The 19,881-nt window shown below is 35.3% G+C and overlaps 1 protein-coding gene across 2 annotated transcripts in view; it reads right to left on the minus strand.

Moving 5' to 3' along the window:
* Positions 1–19,881, minus strand: part of PHLDB2 (pleckstrin homology like domain family B member 2) — a 117,749-nt gene that overhangs the window by 48,934 nt on the left and 48,934 nt on the right. Inside the window, exons 5-8 of one of the 2 annotated variants that reach the window (XM_044670101.1) lie at positions 16,136–16,264; positions 9,690–9,845; positions 8,269–8,379; positions 6,890–6,979 (exon numbers count right to left, since the gene is read on the minus strand). In XM_044670101.1, the coding sequence (XP_044526036.1) occupies positions 6,890–6,979; positions 8,269–8,379; positions 9,690–9,845; positions 16,136–16,264 (486 nt within the window). The remainder of the gene's footprint in view (positions 1–6,889; positions 6,980–8,268; positions 8,380–9,689; positions 9,846–16,135; positions 16,265–19,881) is intronic. The other variant, XM_044670102.1, reaches the window with a different exon arrangement.

The raw sequence follows: 19,881 nt of genomic DNA on the forward strand, positions 1-19,881 counted from the left end.
TGAATTTACATGCCTTTCACTGAATGGGCATAGTATCAGTCCTTTTGGAAAGGAAATTTCAGGAAAGGCAGAGAATCCTTTTTTGGCTTGTGAAACAAAGGTACTTAGTAAATTAGGGTTTTAAACCTCAGCTTGTGCTGATAGCTTAAAACAAACGACCAAAGGTAAGATTACTTTTTAATAGTTGGCATCAGAATGGTATAAAATGCTTAAATAGTTTGGAAATAGGTAATGTAGGTTTGTTCCAACTTTGTGAGATCAATATATAATTTTAGCATAGGTACATAGAACTGGCACGTAAGTATTATTTTACTGATTTATTCTAGTTAATTTAGAAGCAGGGATCAATGTGGAGACTTGAACTTAAATTTTTGTTATTTCTTTCATTGGCTGATTAAAACATAGTGTCAGAGAGGTCAAGGTTGCCAGGATGACATATTTGGGTCAGTTAGCTTTACGCTGTACCATGGCCAGAGATTACACCTCACAAATTCCACTGGTCACAAATAGAGACTGGCAAAAATAGAGGGGATAGGTTATCACATTATAAATCCATTTCCACTTCTGAAAGAAATTTTCTAAAGAAAATTAAAGCCCAAGTCTTCCTAAAGGAAGATTAGTAAATTTTACATATAAAGTTCAAATCAATCCAATTTAACAATCACTTTTAAAGACCCTTGCATTACAAAAAAGACAAAAGAGAAAGAAACAGAATCACTCTTTGAGGAACTTTGTAGGTGTGTTGTTGTTCAGACATATCCAACCCTTTCTGATCCCATGGACCACAGCATGCCAATGTTAATCTATAAGGTTTCCTTACCAAAGATACAAGAGTGATTTACCATTTCCTTCTCTAGAGGATTAAGGCAAACAGAGATTAAGTGATTTGCCCAAGTTCACATTTCTAGTAAGTATCTGAGATTTGATTTGAACTCAGGTCTTCCTGATTCCTGGCCCAGTGCTCTATCTACTGAGCAATCGAGCTGCCTTGAGGATCTTACACTTATCCATAGTTTAATTATTATTAAATAAATCTATGCAAAGTAAATTCAGACTAATTGTGTCAGTGTGGGAAGCAGGAAGATTATTAATAACTGAGTGAGGGATGGGGTGGCCAAAGTATGGTCTTTTGTAGTAGGAGGAAGCATTTGGGTTAAGACTTTAATTAAGTTAGGGGGCAGCTGGGAGGCTCAGTCAGGCCCAGAGACGGGAGGTCCTTCCTGGGTTCAAATCTGACCTCAGACACTTCTAAGCTGTGTGACCCTGGACAAGTCACTTAACCCCCATTGTCTAGCCTTTACTGCTCTTCTGCCTTAGAACCAATACCCAGTATTGATTGATTCTAAGATAGAAGGTAAGGGTTTAACAAAACAAAACAAAACATGAATTAAGCTAAGAATTTCAAGAAGTGGTGATAAAGGAGTCTAATTAAGAAGGATCTCAACTAGGTCTGAAAGAAAATACATTATCATTTTGTTAAATATGTCCAGTACTATGTATAACCCTCATCCCCATCTTGGTCAAGTAAATAAATGAAATGAGAACATTTTCATCATGTCTCTTTCATAGGAGAGAGTCCTATAAATGCTAAAAATTGAATACTGTGTTCTGACTACTGATATTCCTGGCTTCCCTTAAGTCCTAACTAAAATCCCACCTTCTACAGGAAGCCTACCCCTGCCCCACTTAATTCCAATGCCTTCTCTCCACTAGCTGTTTCCCATTTATCCTGTAGATAGTTTGCTTTGTATATAATTTCCTTTGTATGTTTTTTCAATAAATAGATGGTGAGTTCCTTGAGGACAGGGACTACCTTTTGCCTTTTTTTTTTTAATCCCTGTGGGTACTGACACATTTGTTGTTCAGTTGTTCAGTTGTTTGATCATGTCCAAATCTTTGTGATCATAGCACATCAGGTCCTTTTCTAAGGGGTTTTCTAGGCAAAGATATGAGAGTGATTTGCCATTTCCTTCTCCAGTGGATTGCCTTTTGCCAGAACTCTCCACTATGACCTGTCTATCTTGGGTAACCAGGCAGGGCAGATTGCAGGGTTTCATTGAGTTACCCATGCCCCTCCACCATGACTGGCACACAGTAGGCACTTAATAAATAATTTATTGATTGACTGACAACTCAGCAGTTTTAATGGTCATTATACAAGTGATAATGAATACAATGTTCTTAAAATACCTGTGTGTACTCTTAAATTCCCAACAGGCTACTGCTAAAAATGCAAATGTGGACACTGAGTAGCTTGTGATTTTTTGTTGTTGTTTTTGGCCCAATGTTATGATTACATTGATGTAAAACAGTAATTATCAGACTTTCTGGTCACAGGGCCCCTTTACATTCTTAAAAATAATTGAGGACCACTTCTTGAGAGCTTTTATTTATATAGGTAATATTTATTAATATTTACTACATAACAATGTTAAAGTCTTAGAATTATTATGTATGAAAATAAATTACTAAGGGTCACTGGAGACTATATTTTCACCCTCTGAGAATTGCTGATATAGAATAGGGTCAGAGGGACAGAGATATAGGGTGGACTTGAAATTCTTTAGTGTAAGGAGCAAGTAGGACAGGATACTCTTTCTATTGATGCAAGCCAGTACCTTCTCCACAACTTATATTCTTATAGAGTTGCCTAGAATTCTGATAGGTTTAAGTGACTTGCCCAGGGTTATACATCAATATGTTTTAGAAGTGGGATTTAAGTTTTTCTGGTAGAAGAAAGAGATTACAACCTTTTTCCTCTACATCACATTGCTTCTCTATGGAATTTCAATTTGATTTTCATAATGTTCTTATGGCTACTAAAACTGTTTTAATTGGTCATTTATTTTAGTGATAACTACCATATCTCTACCCAACACACCAAGTAAAATGCTATTTATATGCTAATATTAACCCCTCTTTGCCAAGCCTTCTAATCTATAATTTCCTCAAACCATCCTTAGCTTCTGTATACTTCTCAAATGGACCCTCCCCTCTTTCTCCTGAAATCCAAATCCAATAACTACTGTCCTTCCTTTCCACTATAAGGTAGGATTATGGTAGAAGAGGAAATATAATTTTGGAGAGGTAAATTGAATTCCACAAAGAAGAAGACATCCATACTGTTTTAGAGGTATACTCCTGACTTGGTACTTGGTACACTTAGATGATTATTAATTCCTTTTTATCTCTCAATCAGAAATTAAGTATGTGTGTGTGTGTGTGTGTGTGTGTGAGAGAGAGAGAGAGAGAGAGAGAGAGAGAGAGAGAGAGAGAGAGAGAGAGAGATAGAAAGAGAGAGAGAGAGATGAAGCATGTGTTAAGTGCTTTCTACATACTAAATAGTGGGAATAAAAATACAAATGAAAAGACAATCCCTGATGACAAGGAGTTTACTGACAGGAGCAGTCAGATTGTGTTTCCTCTTTTTTTCAATTCTATGTTTGGTTCCTAGCAAGAAATGATAGAAGGCCAAACCACTATCCTGGATCCAAAACCTTGTCCCTTGTTGTATCATTTGTTCCTGCAATCTTCCTGGTAGCCCTCCCTTGCATTTCCTATTTAGTTAGTTAGGTAACATGAAAACTGACTGGGACAGTGGTTTCAGTAAATTTTAAGACCAATAGCTATAAATTAAAAAGAACATACTTTGATTTACCATAGAGATATGCTTTTATTATTATGCCAAATTACAGTCATACAGAGATCTAGAGCTGAGATGATTCATAGAAGTCTTCTAGTTTGGGCCCCTCATTTGACTCAAGAGAAAATGGAGACCCAGAAGGATAAGTAATTTGCTCAGTCACATAGTTAGCAAGTAGCCATGCCAGTATTTAATATCAGGTCCTCTGACCCCAAATTAGCAAAAGCCTGAATTTTCCCAAGTTATACTTATTACTGTATAATTATATCACCCATAACCATATTGTTGAGGATGTTTACTATATCTATATCAGCAACATCCCTTTCATATTTTGTTAGACAGTTTTATTAACTTTTGGGGCTAAAATGTTCATTTTGCAGATATTAGCCTTCTGATAAAAAACACTCTGCGGAAAGTCTGGTCCTAGAAAGACAAGACACAATTCTAGAATCATTCTAGAAGTCTTTCCAACTTGATAATTCCCACCAGAGCTGATGCTACACTGAAAACACTGGATGACCTCCATTTTACTCTGATGGAACTGAATTGGACCAGGCATTCCAAACCACTTATTTGACCCATTTAAGAACTATAACCAAATTCATTGAATCTTTAATGATGAAAATTTTTTCCCTCAATAAAACTGATTAGTAAACTTAGTAATAGTATTCTGAACACCTTAAGAGCAAGAACTGTATTTAATTTCATCTTTTATTATTAGCACCAAGAATAATACCATGGACATTTTTGTTGTTCAATCATTTTTCAGTCACATTAGACTTTTAATGATCCCATTTAGAGGTTTTTTTGGTCAAAAATACAGGGGCAGTTTGCCATTTCCTTTTCCAGCTCATTTTATAGATAAGGAACTGAGGCAACATGATGAAGTGTCTTGCCCAGCATCACATACCTAGCAAATGTCTGAGGCCAGATTTTAACTTGAAGATGAAACTTCCTGACTCCAGGCCTGGTACTCTATTTTTTGCCTGAGCCATGGACACAGAAGGTGATTAATAAACATTTATTGAAATGTGAAAGCTCTGGCTTCTTGAAGGCAGAGCCTGTTTTGCTGTCTTTGTTTCCCCAGTATAAGGATGGGAACAATAACAACTAGTATTTATTTACTCAGTGCTTTAAGGTTTACAAAGCACCTTCCATGTTAGCTCATTTGATTTTCACCAGTGAGGAGGGTGCTGAAGTTCAGAGTGACAAAGTGCCTTGGTTTGACTTTAGATCTTCCTGCCCCAAGTCCAATGCTCTATTCCCTGGCTCACCTAGCTGCCTAGAATCTAGCAGTGTCTGGAACAAAGAGGATGCTTAAAAATTATACAGGCAAAATTGTGACAAAATGAACTTTGAGTAGATAAGAGAACAGCTCCCACAGATTTATTATTATGGAATTTTGAATTATTCTTTTGTTACACAAATATAATTACAAAGATTTGTATTTTATACATGGATTTCTCCTAGAAATAAATGTATTTGATCAATGGAGGTGCTTTCATGCATTTGGGTTTCACAAATAAACATGCAAAGCTTAACTGGTTTACCACTACCCATGTAATCAACTGTTCGAAGTAAAATGTGACATTGCAAAAACATAAATAAAAGAAAACTGAGACACAAAGCATGGACAACAAGGGTAAGGACCTTAGAACAGCCATTTCACAGTTCACTAGGTAAGAGTCTATTTTCTAAGTTTTTACCATCTTAAAAAAGCCTTAGATGGAGCAGCCTTTTAAAATTCACTTTCAAAGAGGCATCAGAGGAATTAAAAAGCAGTGGGGAAAAAAGAAATATGATAACTTCTTATAAAGTACCTTTGAGTTGCTTCCTCAAGTCCTATGTGGTTTGCATTTAATAAAGAAATAGGAGGAAAAATGAAATAAAGAGTGAAACTAGGAAGATATCAGCTATGTAGAAGAAAGGCAAGTGCTTTAGTTAAGATTTCTAAAGAATTGGTGAGATTATAAAGTGGGATAACATAGGAAGGATGCCTTGAGAAATGCATTTTCCAGCAGCAACAAAACTTACTAACATTGCAGACATGGGTCAGTATGTAAATGCGATGTATACTTTACCTGCTGTGTATGATAACTGTAATGTTAATTTGTACCATAGAAATCTTGTAGGAGCTTCCATGTACCAGTCCTTAGCCCTGTTTTCTTCTAAGCAACATTAAAATCAGCAAAAGATTTCCCAGTCTTCCCGCATCACCAAAAGCATGCAAGCTTTATCAGTTTTTTTCCAAACTGTGCAATGTATATGAATGATTTTAATATTTAAACAACAGGTAGGTCTCAATTAGTGTGAGCAATGAATCTCTTGAAACAGTCCCATGTATTAATATCCAAACTTTTCTGAGTTATAATTATATGAAATTTGGTAATTGGTTCCAGCCCAACAGAAATATGTAGTATGGATCTGAATATTGCGACCACTTCAAGGAATTCATTATTTTCCCTAAACAGGACTTCTCTTTCACTAAATAATTTTGAGCTTTTGGATCAGAAGCAAAATGATCTTAAAGTTGGTATGTAATTTTTATAATCATTAAAAGAAATTGGGAGGTAAAAATATGTTAATATGGGAATTAGAGGGGAAATTCATCTTGATCTATATAGAAGCTTTCAAATAAAGAAATAAGAGAGAGAGAGAGAGAGAGAGAGAGAGAGAGAGAGAGAGAGAGAGAGAGAGAGAGAGAGAGAGAGAATAGTATAAACAAAGGAGGGGTGGGAGGGGTATGGGAAGTAGAAGGAAGGCTAGGAAGCAAGTATTCAAACCAAACCAGAGAAACACTGTTTAAGGAACTGACATTTAAAGTGTTTCTTTCCCTTCTCTGAAACTCAGCCAGAAAATCAAGTCAAGAAGAAATAGACATAATCTGAGCACTAAAAACAGATCAATACTGGTTCTGCCCTGAGCCATTTCTAAAATTCTAAGTTAGTGCTATTCCTAAAGTCAAATGAAATTTTGTTTCTCAGAGAGGTCCAATTTTTTTTTCCAGCATGTATTGAAGTAAATTTAGCATGTGCCTTCCAGTTATTTTTTTTTTAACATAAAAGATAATCACTGGAAAATTCTAAAGTATGTAAAGGAAGAGGCTGACTACAGCCATATCATGAAAACTTTTATACTGTTTCTTTTTCATACATCCTGTCTTTGTCAGAAAATGAGTGGCAAATATTCCCAGGGACTTAAAATTGACATTAATCCAAGTTCAAAGTAACTAAAGACATCGCTTACCTCTTTTAGACTATTGGGGTTGACAGGAAACCCCTTTCCTCCAGAAAGGCTAGAATATTTCTTTTCCAAATTGCAAAGGTTCTCCTTTTCCTGTAAGATCACAAGATTCCATTAAGATCAGGCCACTACAAGTAAAATTGTGTCATCTGTGGCAATCCTCTCTTATTCTGTGTTTTAAATTCTTTTTTACACTCTTTGGAGCTCAGCATTCTCTCCCCTGTTACTCCTTCCTTTATCTTTGGCCTATTCTTCAGAGTTTTCCTTGTCAAAATGTCTAGATAATGTACCTTCTTCTTGAGGATTCTGGTTTGGCTAACTACTCTTATATTCAGGGTGCTTTCAAAATTAAGCCATTAAAGCTTTAATATTAATCAGTACCCTAGGAATCTTGTAGTTTGCATATGCTGGTCCTCAGTTAAGTTTTTTTTCTTTTTCTAAGCAATCTTAGAATCATCAAACAAGATTTTCTAACTTTCACATTATTAAAACTTTAAATTATTTTTTATTATTTATTAAATAATTTGTTATTACTAAATAATAATGACTATTATTATTTATTAAAGCTTTTTATTTATTTTTTAGTCATGTTGGACTCTTCATAACTCTGTTTGGGGTTTTCTTGGCAAAGACACTAGAGTGGTTTGCCATTTCCTTCTCCAGCTCATTTTATAGATGATAAAGGTTAAGTGACTTGCCCAGCGTCGCATAGCTAAGTAACTGAGGTCATATTTGAATTCATGAAAATGAATCTTCCTGACTCTAGGTCCAGTACTCTATCTATCCCACTTTACAGATGAGGAAACAGATTAAAAGAAGTTAATTGGCTATTTCATGGTTGCACAGCTAGTAAAGGCTAGACCTAGCATTCAAACTCGGTTCTTCTGACTCCAAGCACTGATTTTTTCACCAAATAACTTCCACAGTCACAATTCGTTAATTTAAAGGGGTGACAATGGTAAGAATTTCATGCATCAGAACAAGGTAATAGAATACATGTGTAGGGGCTGGACCCCCAAGTCACACTGCTCACCTGACAAGACTTAATTCAACTTGTAAGCAAAAGAAAATCTGTATCTGGCAGTGCTATGAACAGATTACACTAAATGCCTGATAGAAAAAAAGCATTATCTCCCTAAAGTCTACACTAAAATATATCGATGTATCTAAATCTCCAGATATGAAAATGTGGTTCTAATCTGAGAGTTTAATGTATGTTATAACGCTACAAAATGCTATTACCTTTAATTTGCAAAAATATAAACAAACTACTGATTAGTAATCTTTTTAGATTAATGCAACTTGGGGAAAAATAAAAAAAAAAGTAAAAACAAGTGAACCCTTTTCTGACAATGTTCAGATGGCAAAGAGATTGTACTTACTCTTTGAAGCATTAGTATTAAATTATTTTTCTCTTTCACAAAGTGATCTTGTTCCCTCTGAGCTTGCTGGACAATATGACTGGCTTGCTTCTTTAATGCAGAAATTTTCTCCTGGTAGAAAACAAATAATATCCTTGATGGTGGTAAAATGGACCATAAAGGCATAGCTCAACATCTAGAAGGTACTGGAGGTCTTCTAGTCCAACCCCTTTATATTAGAGATGAGCAAACTGTGGCCCAAAGAGAGTAGGTGACTTGCCCAAACACACAGTTTGTAAGGGTTAGATCTGGAAATTGGAACTCCAGTTGTGACTTTAATGCAGACTCTGAGCTTAAGTGCAGCATCCAACTGCCTCAAAGATTCTTTTTAGAAAAATATCAGCATAATAATACTTGATTAATTTTAACATTAATTTTTTTTCAAAATTTTGAGTTTCAAATACACTTTTTCCTTCTAATCCTTCCCTTACCCTGTGAGGACTCAGATTCTAATGTTGGGATTCAGTCTAGAATGGGGGAAGAAATGCCTCTTAGGAAAGATTATGGGATATATTTGCTCTCCCAGTATTCTTACTTTACTTAGGGATAATGGAATTGAATTTTTAAAACTATTTTAAGAAATAAAGAGAGGCCACAGGAAATCTCTTTGTAGACCATAGCAGAAATCATCTTGGGAAACACCCTTGTTTACAAACAAATATTCCAGTTTTTTTTAAACTGAGAATTGAAGAAGAAATCCATCTCTCCCCATTCCCTTCTTTTACTTTTATCAATGCAGTAGTGGAAGGGTGTAGGATGAGAATTTTACCCTACATTTTGGGCATTTGATAATGAGAGACTGAATACCTGTGGTGTAGAGAGCCTTTCTTAGTCTCAACTAGCTATTTATAATGATAAGATAGTCAACAGCATAATAGCAATAGAAGAAATTCTCCCTCTGTCTGTCCCCCAATTCCCAGTGAAATCTCTACCATTTGGAGTGCTATTCTGGACATTAGAGATTATGGTTTCAAAGGAAAACTGGTTAAAACAAATGACCAGAGAAAAAGCATTTCCCCCACTCTATATCTTAGTTCTTACAAGGGAAAAAATTAAAAATTTCTTTTTATTAATGATGAACTCATGGTTCAATATAACAAAGACAATGACATTTCCTCAATGTAATTTCAGGTATTTATTCATTATTATAGTTGCAATTCTATGATCTTCCCAAAATTATGATGAAATTCCCCACCCCCTGAACCCATATACCATGCTAAGAAAAAACAATTAACAGATTAACAACAATATAGGACTATAAATTGTACAAAATGTTTTGCAACAATGAGATCATTTTGTTTGATAAAGGCAATGATGTCTGTGCTTTCTATGATTAAAAAAAAACAAACAAAAAACTTTTAAAAGGCATCCAGAAGAATTACCTTTCTAGTGACGATATTCCTTTGATATTCAGCTACTTCACGTAAAAGCTGTTGGGTCAGCTTCTCTTTCTCTTCATCTAGCCGGCTTTCATGCTCCAGCTGCTGAAATTCTAGATCTTCAAAATGTTTGCTTTCTACATCCAACAGGTCAGCATCCTTTGAAGAAAAGGAATGGAGATAACAGCAAGAAATACCAGGATTGACTAGAGTTTTCTTCATGTTTACCAAGAGTTGGAATTCTTGGAAACAAATTGGATTTGGTACAAACTTTTCCTTCAAATTACAGCCCTGACAATGGCCAAAATGTAGAGAGTTTTTCTTTTTGGAGAATTAAACACATAAACTGGAAGGTGTCAGATTGGTTCTGGAATGAGTAGAAGTTGGTTTTGCTTATTTGCTCATCATATATTTTCCTCTACAACTGATTATATGTCTTATTTGTAGACTTAAGAAGAAAATATGAATTCCAATGATTTATGTATTCTGAACAGAATTCAATAAAAGGCATAACCATGTGACTAGAAGGGCAATAAATGTCTTCAGTCTTCCCCAGGAAAAAATATCATTTTCCAATCCAATATCCAATAAATGTAAACATTAAATATACTGCATAAGAATTATTCTTCATGCTCTGCAAAGTCTTTTCCTCTAGACCAGTGATGGGCAAACTTTTTAAAGAGGGGGCCGAAGGAAAGGAAATGCTCCTCTGTCAGTCTGTTTCTAAGGCAACCCTTTGGAAGTTTCATTGTATTGTATCCTATTGATTGTATTTGTCAGATTAGGAATAATGTCTTGCAGCAGGATAGAACATTTCAAGGGTCCGCATCTGGCCCGTGGGTCATAGTTTGTCCATCACTGCTCTAGATAATAAGCTTGAATAAAATTAAAATGTAAACTAAGGTAGATGAGAATATGGAGAGTCATTTGGAGTAATTCTTTAGAATGAGGAAATGGTTCTTCTCTAATCTATCTGGTTTGGGCTTTTCTGTTTTTCTTCACTCCCTTTCTAGTATTCTAAGCTTTTTCCTAATGCTTCCTTTTACAAAGGAAAACACAGTACCCATAGCATTGATTTGAAACTCTAAATACGCACAATGGCCTATAAAATTGGTCAAAAAGGCAAGACATGAAATAAAGAGTCAAACAAATCAGTTAACTCTGATGATATGCTGATATTTTTAAGAAAGATAATTAAAAATGATACTTGAAAGAGGGGAAGAAAAATCATAACTATTTCTGCTAGAGCTATTTCATAAGGGGGCTTTTCCTTTTCTATGATTATTACCAATTCTCTAGCAATAAGAATACAATATCAAAGCAGACCAAGATTTTCAAATATGAGAATAAAAGAGAAAGCCATTCTAATGTTGAATTTATTTATTCATTGATTCATTGATTGACTCATTTATTTATTTATTTATCTATCTATCTATCTATTTATTTATTTATTTATCTTTAGGCATTTGTGCTTTTTGGGGATGTCTTCAACTTTTAATTCACAAAATTACGTTCTCTGTTTATATATTTCTTTCTTTTTCATGACAATTTTCAGTTGACAGATTAGGATCCAAATATGTCATTACTAAAAAATAGCAAGACCTATCAGTCTGTCATCTTAAAACAGAATGGCAGATAGTGAAAATGTCATTTTTAATGGAGGCAAGAAACTTATTCCAAGTATAGATGATACAGCGATAAAAGGTTTGCAAGAAAATATGGCTCAGTCTGTCATCTTAATACAAAATGCAACATTACTTGTGGCATTTATATGAGGAAAGACCATCCTACTTTATCAACACAGGTTGTTGCCCAAGGCCTGCCACATTATCCCTGAGGAGTTACATAGTTGACAGAACCACTAGTTACTAACTAACTTATGGGGTAAAGGTTTAAACCACTTTATGAAAAGAAGAATATATTATATTAGAAAAGCTGCATCTGAAACCATAATCTTATGCTCAAGATTCTTCTGGTGGTATCAGATGTAAAAGTTTATCAAGATAGATCAGAATAAAACAATGATATCATCTACACTGCAAATCAAAGCACTCTGACGATTTAAAATGAGAGGCAGCGCTGTATAATTGGTAGAGTGCTAGAATATATGTCAGGAAGATCTAGGTTTGAATCCTGCCTCTGACAGGAATAAGTTGCTATGTCACCCTGGGAAAGTCACTTGAACTCTCCATGCCCCAATTTTTACTCATTTGTACAATGAAGTAATTAGACTCTGTAGCTTTTAAGGTTTCTTTTAACCTAAATCAAGGGATTAATTTTTTAAAAATAATGGAAATTAAAGCAAGTCATTTAATTTGGCAATAATATAATTATATATCAAAAGAAGGTCATAACTGAATTATGAATTGTAGCAAAACAACAATTCATAGGATGACAGATTTAGCAATGGAAAAGACTTTAGAGATAATCTGGCTCATTAATTTTATATAGATGAGGAAACTGAGGCTTTGCTAAGTTATAGTACCTCAAGATATAATAAGATGAGCTATGATTAGAACCCAGGTCTTCTGACCCCAAATCCAATGCTCCTTTCAAGTTTCACTGAAATGCAATGGTATGATTAAGTCCAAAGCCCAAAGGCAATGAAAGATGCCTATATAGAATGTAATAAAATCCCTTTAACTTTCTACTCCCTTTATATAGGAATGTATTTATAATTTTTTAGCTACAGTTGTTAGGCTCCTGGGGAACAGTAAGTAGGAATGAGTGGTATTGGTAAATATACATACAGCTCACATCAACTTTAGAGGCTAATGAGAATCTGAGGTGGACTCAGGATTTGTCTCTGGTCATTGGAGCAAAGATTAGAGAGGAAGGGCAACTTAAAGGCCATTTGGACCAACCTTTTCGTTTTATAGATGAAGAAACTGAGGACCAAAGGTGACTCATAGGACAATCTGGTCACATAGCCAGTAATTTCTGAAGTCTTTATGACTCCAACTCCATAGTTTGCCTTACATATACCCTATTCATGAAATCAAAGAACTTTAGAGCTTGTAAGTACTTTAGATATTAGTGACCTCAATTTATAGATGAAGTGCCCTCAGTTTAGAGGCCCCCAAAAAGGAAGTGACATGTTCATGATTGGACAGTTAGATGGTGACTATGTGGAAATCTCTGAACATCTCACCAATTGCTCTTTCCAATTTTACACCTATAGATAGAATAAAGTAATAGTGAAAGGTCAGAATCCTCTACTGAGCCAAGTATCCAGTAAAAATAGTACAAGTTTTTGATAACTCTTCCAGGAATTCTGTTAGGTGTCATTATTCAGCAACTGTGGGAATCATACTGCTTCTTTTGCTATTCTAGCCTTATCCCAAATTGTGGTAGGTTGTTTTTTTGTTTTGTTTTGTTTTTTGTCATGGAAAAACTTCATCAGAGTTTCCATATCCACTACCATAGCAACCACAAGTCATTAGACCACATATTTCTGGCCAAATTCAACTGGATCTGAGACAGTAATTTTGAAGTGAAAGGTCCTGGGTTCTTAGTCATTTGCATACATAAATTGTACACTTATCATCATACTTATCTCTAAATTTCAGCTCAAAGTTTCTAAAAATAAAAGGAAGATGGAAAAAGAGAAAGAAAAAGGAAAAAAGAGAAGGAAAGAAGGAAGGAAGGAAGAAATTAAGACCAATAATATGTCCTCTCCCTCAAGGAACCTGTTTTCTCCCAGGACTGTTTTAAACTTCCTTTAAAACAACTTTACCAAAAACTTAATGCCATTGTACTAAAGTTAGTGGTAACAAAAGTCAACCTGATTAAATCTTGTTTAACTTCATAAAGGCCCTAGGGGAAGAGATTTTATTTTAGTACTGTTTTTAAGTGTTGGAGCTAGAGGAGAAATGATTTTGTGGGCTAGTGAACCCAGGAAGTCTCTAGCCTAAATGAATGATCACAAAATGAGCTAACCTACTAAGTCAAAGAGGCTGGTGGAAGGTGACCTTAGGAGGATTAAAAAGATTAAGGCACCCCTAGAGAGCAAGGAGATAGGAGATTTGTTATACCTAGGCCAGTTATCTCTTTCAAGGAAAGGGCTTTTACGTCAAGAATTTCACATTATCAATATGTGGGGAAGGAAAGGCATGTTGGAACTTGTATGATGCAGAGTTAGGTCATCTGCAATAATTTCCTTTTTCTGTAATCAAATCCCTTAGAACACATGAAAAATGTTTACGACCCATTGTATAGAGCCCAGAGTAAAATGAACAGTAATTATTTATATCAGTTTTGTGTTCAGGATATTAGCGAACTTGATAAAGTATTATCTGAAACCAATATTTATATAGAATAACAAAACAATTAGTATAAGGAAGGAGGGAGTATATACATATCTACTGATCTTAAGTAAGGAATTCCAAGTTCAATGGCAGCACTGTCTGGATATATTCTTGAAAAATAAACACATCTGAGAAGAATGAAATATGTCCTTCCCAAACTTTAAAAAAAATTTTTTAAAAAAAGAATCTGACTCTTAGGGCCTAAGTAACACAAATATAAATAGGACAAATTACTTTTGCAAATCTTATTTTCTAAGATTTGAGAGGGGTGTGTGTGTGTGTGTGTGTGTGTGTGTGTGTGTGTGTGTGTTTTAAACACAGCTTTATCCTTGTAACTTGCACTGACACACAGGTAAAGTTCTAAATTATTGGCTTATGTTCAACTTTCTATAATAATTGACTAGAGGACTATTTAATTTTTTAATTCATTTGGAGCAACACTATTAAAAGCAGAAGATATTATGGTCTTTATTCAGCATTTCAAGATAGTTGAAATGAATGCCTTAAAAAAAAAACTCAGGAAGTTCTCAACTGTAATATCAAGTTACATTTCATTGAAAGATTTTCTTTATCCTACTGAAGTTCCAAGGGGTAAATGACTTAAGTTAATAATGAAAGCTCACACATTGTTAAAAAACAGCCTTTTAAAGAATCCCCCAAGAGCTGCTATCTTACAATGGTTTACTTTATAACTCTCCAAAGAGAGAAAAATGGGTCAAAATGAAGAAACTAGCCCTATTTTTCATTCATTTGTGGTTACTCCCTTGGGGCTAAGTCTCTTTACATGAGCATTTCAACTCTCAGGACAATAATGCATTTTCTCCAATATTTTAATTTTAGTTGTTTGTTACAGAGAACAAAATCCAACATTCATGTTGCTATAAAACTTTAAATTTTGGGGTCACATATTTGTGAAACTGGGTGGGCCATCTAATTTCATTTTCATCTATATAAAGCTGGCTCAGTAAAATGCAAGCCCTTTGAGGACTAGTATCATTTCTGTCTTTGTTTTTCCCAGCATTGAAACAGTGTCTGGCACAGAATAGGAATGTAATAAATGAATAAATGAATGAACATTGGTATAGTACAGTATTCATGGAATAAAATTTCAGCCAATACAAGTTACACTAGAGTGTTCTATGGTTCTTTAAGAGTCTGTTTTTAGGTGCAGCCAGGTGGTTCAGTGTATAGAGAGCCAAGCTGGGAGATAAGACCTCAGACTGTGTGACTCTGGGTAATTCACTTAACCTCAATCAACTAGCCCTTATTACTCTTCTGCCTTGGAATCAATATTTTAAAAAAATGTATGTATGTGTATGTAAAATATGTAAAAAAAATTTTTTTTGTTTACTTTCCATTTTGGAATCAATAGTAAACCAAAAAAATTTTTTTAATTTAATTTTTTTTAAGATTTTTTTCTCCAAATAGATAACTTATGGTACAGTTTGAGGGCACCGAGTACTCTTGTGAGGCACAGAAAATAATGATTTCAGTGTGGTGTCAGTAGAAAGCTGAAAGAAAAGAAACAAACATCAAAACAGGAGGTGAAAGGAAGATAATTTGAAAAATGGCTACTTTGGCAATAGATTACAAAGCAAGCTTAGAAAAACATTAAACAGCCAACATAGTAAACAGCAATCACTAGAGAGCAAACAAGAAACCTGGGGAACTGTGTCAATGATTAATGCCAGTTAATTTCAGTGCTGGAATGCCAGGTATCCATTACAACTTCTCAACAGCTGTGACTCCTGTACTAAAACAGATACAGGGAGATACTTTTACTTAATGCCTTTGCTCTAGGATACTTTTGCCTCTGAAACGCAGACACAATAACCAACAAGGCAAAGTAGGGTTGTTATTTTTTTTTTTTTCATGGAGGGGGTAGAGAGGGGTAGTCATGAATACTTCATGACTTTCATTTCAGCTCCTTAAAAGCTCTTTTCAAGGTCTCCATGCATTTCAGTGATATATCCATTAAACCAATGGGTCACTAAGGACAGATTTTGTTCTGAGTAATCTATAGGAATGAGAGGAAATTGGACACTAAAAAAAAATAGAAAGGGAATATGATAGTTTTTTTAAAAGAGAAAAATAAAAAAAAATTGAAAAAATTTAAGTGGTGCATTCCTGATTGCTACTGACCCTCTTCAGTTGCTGCTGTAACTGTTCCCTCATGGACTCAGGGCAATTGTCAAGCTGGGTCTTCTGCTCGGAGTATATTTCCTGCAGCCTCTCTAGTTTTTCCCTCTCAGCATCAAGCTTTACCTTCTCCTGAAGTTCAGAAAATAGAAGAATAGAATTACCTTAAGCCCCATAATCAGGAGTGAGTAATCATTACCAGTTTGGATGACAAAAAAGATGAACCAGACAGTTTGTGGGAGTGGAAACAGACGACTGGATTAGTCACGAGGATAAAGAAGCATGAGTTACAAGGTGGAGTCATACACCTTTTATCCAGTTGTTTCATCATTCTTAAATTTAACACAATCTGATTAGCACTAGCCCCACCCCAGCCTTCCTTTCCTTACCTCCTTCTACCTGCTAAAAGATAACAGGTATGCTGCCCATCTTTTAAAAAAAGGCCATGATATCAATAGATACATTAGTCTATAGTCAGTCAACAAAATGCCCAGAAGTGAAGACTAAATACATAAGGTAGCTTTTTAGGAACCACTCACCTATGTGCTATAAGCTCAAAGGAATTCATACCACTTTCCTATTTGAAGCTGAAATCTCTCAGGGAACAAGCAATATATTCTCTGTTTTTAAATTGTGTAATTTTAGGAGTCCTATTAATTTGTTCATGCTCTTTGTGTATCATTCAGAAAATTATTCATTTGGTAGGTTAAGGGCTTGAAACAGTTCAAGGAATTTTCCAGATCTAGCTTCCGAGAAAGGAAAAGTGATTTTTTGACTCAGATAGAGGATTTAAAACTAGAACAGACCTGTGATGTTGTTTTGTTCATGGGGTTCTTAACCTGGGGTCCATCAAACTTGCTTTTAAAAAAAAATTGATAACTGTATTTCAACATAGCTGATAAACTCATGTATTTTATTTTTATCTATCTATCTATCTATCTATCTATCTATCTATCTATCTATCTATCTATCTATCTATCTATCTGTCTATTTGAAGCCCTTACCTTCCATCTTGGAGTCAATACTGTGTATTGGCTCCAAGGCAAAAGAATGGTAAGGGTAGGCAATGGGGGTCAAGTGACTTGCCCAGGGCCACACAGCTGGGAAGTGTCTGAGGCTAGATTTGAACCTAGGACCTCCCATCTCTAGGCCTGACTCTCAATCTATCCAGCTGTCCCCTCATGTATTTTATTTTATGCATTTAAAAACATTCTGGGAAGGGGGTCCATATGTGGTAATCTGGTAATCAGGAACAGAGCAAGGATTTGAAAATAGGTGTTCTCTCTCTAAATCCACTACTATTTTCACCTCATCAATCACACCACCCTGTACCAGGCAAGTGGTAAGAGAGCTAGTGGAAAATATTAGTAGACAAATTAATTTCTGTTACTTTTCTGCAAGGTTGAGAAAGTGAGAAATCAGATGGCATCCATATCAGAAGACAGAAAAATGAAAATGTGAGATTGACTATAAAGGTAGATGTGACTCAAAAGATGATGGTGCTATCAAACATCAGAAACATGGCCACTAAAAGAACAAAAGCAATTATGATTTTATCTTTGTCATTGGAACCATGGCTGGCACAGAATAAACAAATAAATGTTGAATGAATGAATGGCTAATAACAATGACTGGAATACAAGAAAGTGAGGAAAACATCACCACTTCTCTTCCCATCTTTATCATGCTTGATATGGGATGACGTCAAAATATTGCCTTTAGTTATTCCACAAAGCACCAAGAAAGAAACAGAGGAGAGAAACCACTTTTAGTGTTGTGGTGTTTGCCTTAATATCTTTGCCCCCAACGGATATATCCTATTAGTCCCAACCAATTAATATCTTAGCCTGGGCTGCTCAGCAAATTACTCTTGCCCTTACTCTAAGTATCAGAAGCATTCAGAGCATCATTACCACTAAATGGTCCAAAGCTGACAAAACAATTATCAACTGGCCTCTGAGTGTTTCACTTTCTCTGAAAATAAGGAAGGGTAATTCCTGTCTCTAAACATATGCCTGGAGGATTAAATATATAATATGTCTGAAAAAGTCTTGGTGACACTTTAAGCTTTAATAGCCTAAACATAAATGCCTAAAAATTAAATAACTTAAAATGTGGTAAGCTTTAACAAGCTTAAAAGTGCATTAAAACTTTTGGGATACTCTGTATATAGGGCAGTTAGGTAACACAGTGGATAGAGTGCCAGGCCTGAAGTCAGGAAGACACATTTCCTTAGTTCAAGTCCTGTCTCAGATACTTACTAGCTCTGGGCAGATCACAACTCTATTTGCCTCAGTTTCCTCATTTGTAAAATGAGCTGGATAAGGAAATGGCAAACCATTCCAGGGTCTCTGCCAAGAAAACCCCAAATGAAGTCACAAAGAGTCAGACGCAAGTAAAATGACTGAACAACAAGCATAAAGGACTATACTATGTCACTACTGATATTCCCTTTTTGAATAGTTTTTATTTTACTTAAATTTTTTTTGCTTTTTTATAAATGTTGCTATAGCTTAGAGTCACAATGATCTTAATAAGGATAGGGACAAGGGGACAAGGATTAATCTAATGCTCTTGGTTCAAGACTGTCTCAGGAAAGGAAATACTTTTTGCCAATGTAAATATTCTACAATTTATAGTGTTAGAGAGTTTCAGAGAACTCTGAGAAGTTAAGTGACTTACTCTAGGTCACAAAGCCAGTATGGGCCAGAGGCAGGACTTGAATCTAGAACTTTATGTTTCTGAGTCTAACTTGTTATCCACTATGCTCTTTAAAAAAAAATCATTGAATTCATCCTCAAGTGTTCCACCCTCTCCCCCCTCCCCAAATCACAGAAGGCATCAAGTGGGAGACAGATAAGTTCAGACAAATTGTGACTTTCATTTTTCCACCTTTCATTTCACTCTCTGGAGGTAACATTCGCAATATATTCTTTAAGAATTAAATCTGGGGGGCAGCTGGGTAGCTCAGTGGATTGAGAGCCAGGCCTAGAGACAGGAGGTCCTGGGTTCAAATCTGGCCTCAGATGCTTCCTAGCTGTGTGACCCTGGGCAAGTCACTTGACCCCTATTGCCTACCCTTACCACTCTTCTTCCTTGGAGCCAATACACAGTATTGGCTCCAAGACAGAAGGTAAGGGTTTAAAAAAAAAGAATTAAATCTGTAGCTGTGTATGATGTTCTCTTGGTTCCACTTATTTCACTGTTCATTATCTCATGAAGTTCTTTCCAAATTTTATTAAAATTAGTCTGCTCATCATTTCTTATAGCACAGTAATATTCTGCACAATCATATACCACAATTTGTTTAGCCATTCCCCAGTAGATGGGCATCCCTTCAATTTCCAGTACTTTGCCATATTGCTTCTCTAAATAGTATGATATTTTTGAAATTTATATTTAAGATTCATGTAGCACTTTCTAAATTTCTGATGGCAAAAACAAACAAAAACACTTGAAGCTTGTTTTAATTAAAGGGAAAATACAGCCACAAATGACTTTGTCTTGATTTGTTTTATTTTGTTTGCAAATTCAAACTTCACAGTCCAATCAGAAATCATGATTTTCAGAGAATAATTTGTGCCATTTTTCTCCAAATAATCTTTTAAGCCTTCTCTCTCTCTCTCTCTCTCTCTCTCTCTCTCTCTCTCTCTCTCTCTCTCTCTCTTTCTCTCTCTGGCTCTCTCTCTCTGGCTCTCTCTCTCTCTCTCTCTGTCTGTCTGTCTGTCTGTCTCTCTGTCTGTCTGTCT

This window comes from Gracilinanus agilis, chromosome 3 (assembly GCF_016433145.1).
Source record: "Gracilinanus agilis isolate LMUSP501 chromosome 3, AgileGrace, whole genome shotgun sequence".
NCBI classification, from domain to species: Eukaryota; Metazoa; Chordata; class Mammalia; order Didelphimorphia; family Didelphidae; genus Gracilinanus; species Gracilinanus agilis.